At 26.9% G+C, this 6,930-nt stretch overlaps 1 protein-coding gene across 2 annotated transcripts; it reads right to left on the bottom strand.

Moving 5' to 3' along the window:
- Nucleotides 1–226: 226 nt before the first annotated feature.
- Nucleotides 227–4,973, bottom strand: LOC120083498 (truncated transcription factor CAULIFLOWER D-like). Of its 2 annotated transcripts, none has more exons than XM_039039277.1 (8): nt 4,716–4,973; nt 4,338–4,413; nt 3,483–3,544; nt 3,256–3,355; nt 2,220–2,261; nt 2,082–2,123; nt 1,906–1,979; nt 227–442 (listed from the first exon to the last, which is right to left on the bottom strand). In XM_039039277.1, exons 1-8 carry the CDS (start codon nt 4,940–4,942, stop codon nt 430–432), a joined length of 636 nt encoding a protein of 211 aa, XP_038895205.1. In that variant the 5' UTR covers nt 4,943–4,973; the 3' UTR covers nt 227–429. The 2 variants fall into 2 exon arrangements, with proteins under 2 accessions (XP_038895205.1, XP_038895204.1); XM_039039276.1 differs by having other exon boundaries at nt 227–452; nt 4,716–4,972.
- Nucleotides 4,974–6,930: the final 1,957 nt, after the last annotated feature.

Raw genomic sequence — 6,930 nt, 5'->3', positions numbered from 1 at the left:
ATGTAAGTGAATTGATATATAGGGTATATAAAAGTAGACCATATACACTGATATTTAAGTTTTTTTTCCTGTCATTTTCCTTATCTATACGATTTATTACTTACCTTATCTACATAGTTATCAAGATTTTCATATCAAATTACAAAGAAATTGTAAGAAAAGAAGCACCATTTTCAAAAATCATCTCATTATCAATCAAACACCGCCTAAAATGATGGATGCAACATTTTATAAATGGTTGTATTTCCATCATGTAATTAAACAGTTTTCATTTGCAAGAAGTACATTTGTTTTCTTTATGCTGTCAAATAGTGTTGGGAATCACAGAAAATTAAAATAAAATTACACAAGTTTTTGCCAAACACAAAGCTTGGTGATCATCAACCCCAAAAGTTGGCGGGTTTTTCTCCAGTCATATTGGTTAAATCATTAAGCCATCCACCTGAAATTCCCTGCAGGTAAATTCCCAAATTAATTTTGTATTTTGAATTTTGAATTTTATCTTTCTTATGAAATATTCTACAGAAATTAAGTATTTATTATTTATATGCTTAAAATATAATATGTTAGTGCATATTAAAAGATCTCAAAATTGTAAATATGAATTTAGCTTTTAACTTTTTAAGTGGTTAATTTTGAAATAAGTTAATAAAAAAATTGTGCTATTTGACAACCCTTTAAAATAGCTTTTAAAATAAAAATGGTTTTTTTGAGGAAAAAAAAATCTCAAGTCAATCTAAATAAGGTCTAACTCTCTTTTTCTAGGTGACATACGTGCATGTCCAAATATATTGATAACATAATAAATTAATTCAAGAGGAAAATAACTTTTTGGTCTCTAAGTTTTGGGTTTAGTTTCCATTTGGTATTTAGATTTCAAAATGTTAAACATTTAGTCCTAAAGTTTTGAGTATGCTTTCATTAATCCGTAGGTTTGAAAATGTTACAAATTTACCCTTGAGATTTGAATTTTGTTTTAACTTGGTCCCTATAGATTTTAAGATTTACACTTTAAGCCTCAATTTTTCATTGAATATTTAATTTCAGTCATTAATATTAATATTAATTAATTAGTTTAAAATAATTATGAAATGAATTTTAAATTTTAACTTTTAATATTGATGAAAAGTAGTGAACTTAATTGATTATAATTTTTTTAAATTAATTAACATACATTAACACTAAAACAAGAATGGAGTATTTAGTAAAAAACCGAGAGTAAGAGTGTAATATCTTGAAACCTATGAACCAAATTGAAACAAAACTCAAATCTCAAAGATAAAATTGTAAGATTTTGAAATGGATAGACTAAATTGAAACCAAACTCAAAACTTAATAACTAAGCTAAGGCCCCGTTTCATAACCATTTCATTTTTTGTTTTTGGTTTTTAAAAAATAAGTCTATTCCTCTCCATTTCTTATAATGATTTGCATTTTTTTAAGTACAATAGTTGCATTTTAGTCAAATTCTAAAAACAAAAACTACTTTTTTTAGTTTCAAAATTTGGCTTTTTTTTAACTATTGGTAAAAAAATAGATAATAAAAGAAGAAATCTGAAGATGGAAGTAGTATCTATATGCTTAATTTTCAAAAACTAAAACTAAAAATCAAATAGTTACCAAACAAGTCCTAAATATGTAATATTTTGAAATCTATGAACCAAATTGAAACAAAACTCAAATTTCGAGGGTAAAATTATAACTTTTTGAAACTTATAACTAAATTAAAACCAAACTGAAAACTTGATGACTAAATCTGCAATATTTTAGAACCTAGGACTAAACAAAAACTAGATTCTAAATAATTAAAAAAAAAACTTTTTTCCTTAATTTTATTTTAAAGTAGAAATAAAAGTTAAATATAAAAGGATTTAAAGACGTAAGTATAAGACAGGAGAAACTTACATGTCGAGTGCAGAGGCACCATTAGCATCTGAGATTCTTGAAGTTGTGACAGCCACATCCTTAAGCTGATTCAACTAAAATTAAAATAACAAACATACATTAATTAAAATTAGTGGGGAAATTAGTGTGTAAATGAATTATTATGTGGTGCAATAATTAGAAAAAAAAAATCTTACTCTTTTCTGAAGACGGCTGTGCTCCTCTTGCAAACCCTTGTACTGCCATTTTGTATTTAAATTAAAACCAAAACCCAGTATTTATTTATTTATATTTATTTAAATGTTTAATTCAGAAATATAAAGGTGTGGTGTTACCTTCCTTTTCAACAGGTTTATATGCTCTGCTATGATACGTCTCTGTCCCTCATTTTACCCACACACAAAAATAATGAAATGATAAAATAATAAAATTAATAAATAAAGTGATGGGCAATGAATAACTGATCCACCAATTATCTAAATGCGCTAACCCTAATCTTTTAAGGCATAGTAAAAAGCATTTTAATGGTTTTAGTTTCTTAAAAAGTAATTATTATTATTAAGTTACGTACTTCAATGATTAATACACCGACTATCATCTCAATATAATCAATGGTTCCATCTTCCTTCTCATAATTATCAAACTCACTCATAATTATCAAACTCATTTTATAAACGTGAATATATATATAGCTTGGGAAGACATTAGCAAATTAATTTTCACTAATGAAAAATCAAATTTTCTATTTTAAGTTTAATACGAGTGAAAACAAGGATTATATTCGAATCTCTAACTTTTTGGTCAAAAAACATATATACCGTGATCAAAATTTGAACAGCTTTAGTTGTAGAAAAAAACACATTCGAACTCTTTGTCATGTGTACAACAAAACAAAACCAAAACTTTGAAATTCTTGTTGAGTTCATAAATTTTAGTTAGTATATATATTATATCACAACAATATAAAATACTTGTAGGTGTATTTTTAAAAATAATAACTAAATGTATAACAACATTTTTAAATAATTCTAAATATAGCAAAACCTATCACCTCCCATTAGTGATATGTTCTATCACCGATAGAGTTTAGGAGCTAGATATAAATTTTTGCTATATATTTACAAGTTATTTGCATTATGCTATATTTGTCAATATTTTAGACTTGATTCCTATATTTACATTTGTCCTTTTTTCGATTTTAAGATATCTAAATACACGCCAATTGAATTCCAAACCAAATACTAATCTAAAGAATTTCAATTTGTTAACTTGAGTATAATTCAATCAACTAAAAATCAACTAACTAAAATATGTGTATATTTAGGTAAAAGTTTGTATTTTGATGGTTGAATATAATTGGAAAGACATTACCTTTTTAGAGCGGATACGTTCTATTCCCACACTCATCTGTCTTTCTAACTGTTTTAACTCCTTCACGCTTAACGGTTCCAGATCCTCTCCAGCAAAGTGTCTACAATAGAAGTTGTGACAGTATATACCCATATTATATATCTCAATACAAAGTTTGATGATCATGTAATCTTTTTTTTATTAATTTTAAATCTTAATTATCACAAATTAATCACATTTAAATTTACCTTAATCTTGCCTCCAAGCTGCTTATTGATCTTTTCATATCCTCTATCTCACTCTTCCAAAACTGCAAACCCACAGTCATCACAACACACACAAATTTAATAAAGAAGTTGCAAAAATACATAAATCTCTCAAATTTAATTCTTTAAACTTTGGAAGGCCCAAATTAAAATCGAAATGAGAGCCCACGCTAACAAGACGGTATATCTCACAATCTCTTTGAAATTTATGGATTACTTCATCATGATTGATAATCGTACTATTCGATTTTTGGTTTTAAATTTTTTAAAAGTGAACTCATAAACACTGGAGTTTTACTCATGAATTTTTATATTTTGTTATCTATTTTATACTAATATTTTTATAAATAAAATCAAGTGTTGAAAACTAAAGAAGATAACTTGTAAAAGCTTGCTTTTTGATAAGAATCTCGTTTCTAACACACACAAATATTAGTTCTCTCTGCAAAGATTTCTGCTTTGTGAAGTTATCCTCCTAGCGGTAAATCATTATGTTAAACATCTCAATTACCACTTGTTGGTCTCTTTAGATCGAAGGGAAAAATCATACTTTTAAGAACACCATTAGAAAGAACTTGCAAATTTTGGAAGATGTTAGAAACCTATTTGGGCTTTGGTCATGCAGATCAAAGCTTTTTACGAATTACAACTGTTCCTCCATTGCTCTCACTTTACATGCTTTTTTGTAAGTTTGTTGTATAGAATTTAACTAAGATTTTAAGTGTGCTATTCATAATTTAAAAAAAAAAAAAAAAAAAAAAAAATCCAAAGAAATAGGAATAAAATAAAACAGAGATCCCAAAATTGATAAAGAAAATAAATTGAGTAATTAAATACCAGAGCTCGTGAATGTGGATGGTTGGATTGCGGTAGCCCCACGTCAGTCCTATACCTGGCTAGGGTTCCATCCATGCTGCGCTCGATTCAACCAAACACAAGTTTATACATTAACAAATCTCACTCTCACATACACCATCGATATTTATGTTTTGAGTAAAAATAGTGGGTTTTATTTAGTTTCTAAATTTTAATTATTTAAGTTGAAAAAATAATATTACCAAAGGCAAAGCAAGAAACCATTTTAGAAAGAAATAAACAAATTCGAGCGGTAAGTAAAAGGATATGAATGAATTTTTTAATATAATTATTTAATTAAATGTAAGATGAAAAAAAAAAAAAAAAAAAAAAAGGAGAGAGAGAGATTAGAGTACGAACTCATGGCTAGAAAATTGGTAGGCTTTGCCGGAAGGGGAAAAGATGAGAAGGGCAACTTCGGCATCACAAAGAACAGAGAGTTCATAAGCTTTCTTCAAAAGCCCATTCCGACGCTTCGAGAAAGTCACTTGCCGACTTGTCGGATTTTCAATTCGCTTCAGCTCTACTTTGCCTCTTCCCATTTTCTTTTTTTTATTATTATTTTTATTTAAAAAAAATGTGTTCATGCAATATAGAGAAGAATTAAGGTTACATTAAAATGTTTATATAGAGAAAGAGAAAAAAAGAGAAATAGATATATTAGATTCGGCGGCGTTAAATTAATAACTAATAAAAGAAAAGAAAAGAAGAAATTGACGGCGTGAAGTGAAGAAAGAGAAAAATAAGGAATAAGAAAGAGAAGAGAAGTGGATGGATGATGCGGTATGATGCGACGCCATTTTCTAATTTAATTTAATTTTACCTTTTCATATGATTCTTCCCTTTTCACTATTCATTTCTTTTCCCATCCCCCCTTCTTTCTTTTTCCCTTCTTACCTACTTTTCTCTCTCTCTCTCTCTCTCTTCTTTTAAATTGTTTTTTTTTTTTTTTTTTACAATAACCAACTATCAAATGTGTATCGAGCCGGGTTTTAACTTTTGGTTTTTAATTTTTTTAAAATAAAGTCTATAAACACTCATTTTGATTTCTAAATTTCTAGTTTTGTCATTTATTTTTATTGATGTTTTCAAAATTCAAACCAAAATTTAAAAACTAAGGCTCTATTTAATAATCATTTTTGGCCGATTTCATAACCTTGTTTTTTGTTTTTAGCTTTTGAAAATTAAGTCTATTTTCTTCCCATTTCTTACATTGATTTGCATTTTTCTTAAGTACAACGATTCATTTCTTAGTTAAATTTCAAAAACAAAAACAATTTTTGAAAACCTTTTTTTTTTAGTTTGCAAATTTTTGCTTGATTTTTTAAACCATTGGTAAAAAAATAAATAATAAAGTAAGAAATTTGGAGATAGAAATAGTGTGTATAGGCTTAATTTTCAAAAACAAAATGGTAACTAAACGAGGTTTTCATTTTTTGTTTTTTAGTTTTTTTAAAATTAAGCCTATTTTCTTTCATTTTTTCACCATGATCTGTATCAATCTTAAGTAGAAGAGCTGCATTATTAGTCAAATTGCAAAAACAAAAACAAATTTTTAATAATTACTTTTTTCAATTTTCAAATTTTTACTCGATTTTTGAAAATGTGGGTAAAAAGTAGTTATCAAAGCAAGAGATTTAGAGGTGGAAGAGAAATTTATAGGCTTCATTTTTTTAAAAAAAAAAAAAACAAAAATCTAAATAGTTACCAAACGGGGGCCTAAAAATAGTTTTTGAGATTTTGTTTTTTTTTAATGGAAGTTAGATGTTTTACTTGAAAAAGATGAAAACCATTATAAGAAATTGAGGAAAAATTGACTTAATTTTCAAAAACCCAAAACTAAGGCCCAATTTGGTAACTATTTCGTTTTTCGTTTTTTTTTTAAATTAAGCATATTTCCTCTCATTTTTTACAATAATTTGCATCTCTTAAGCACAATGATTGAATTCTTAGTCAAATTCTAAAAGAAAAAATAACTTTTTAAAAGCTACTTTTTTAGTTTTCAAAATGTGACTTGGTTTTTTTAAAACCATTCGTAAAAAGAAGATAACAATGGAAGAAATTAGAGATGAAAGTAGTGTTCATATGAAAGTACTATGAGAAAAGTTAGTTTTAGTGGCGCACAAAAAGCGTTGTTGAAAGCCCAAAATCACCATTGAAAAGGTATTAGCAATGCGTAAAAGTGCACCACCATAAATGTCGCTATTGTTGCATAGCTAAAGATTTTAGTGGCATGTTTAGCATACGCGGCTAAAAGTAACATTTTACTGACACATAGACGTCACTAAATATTGACTTTTAGTAACACGTTATTTGTCACTATTTGTCTTATATAGTGAAGCTGGCATCTTGTCACTGGAAATTATGTTTTATTAACATATAAGACTGATACTAAATGTGGATTAATGGTCATTGCATGTATCTTTTGCAACATATTTAAGTGTCGGTAAAATTTATAATTTGTGTCACTATAAATTTTCAATGTTTTTTTTAATACAATTTACTAACGTTATAGAAAATGTTGGTAAAAGTATTTTATTAATTAAAAAATAATACACAATTTAATATATAAACA

The sequence above is a fragment of the Benincasa hispida genome, chromosome 8 (genome assembly GCF_009727055.1).
Source record: "Benincasa hispida cultivar B227 chromosome 8, ASM972705v1, whole genome shotgun sequence".
NCBI classification, from domain to species: Eukaryota; Viridiplantae; Streptophyta; class Magnoliopsida; order Cucurbitales; family Cucurbitaceae; genus Benincasa; species Benincasa hispida.
The sequence above is the reverse complement of the archived record's forward strand: the minus strand, read 5'-3'. Positions and strand labels throughout refer to the sequence as shown.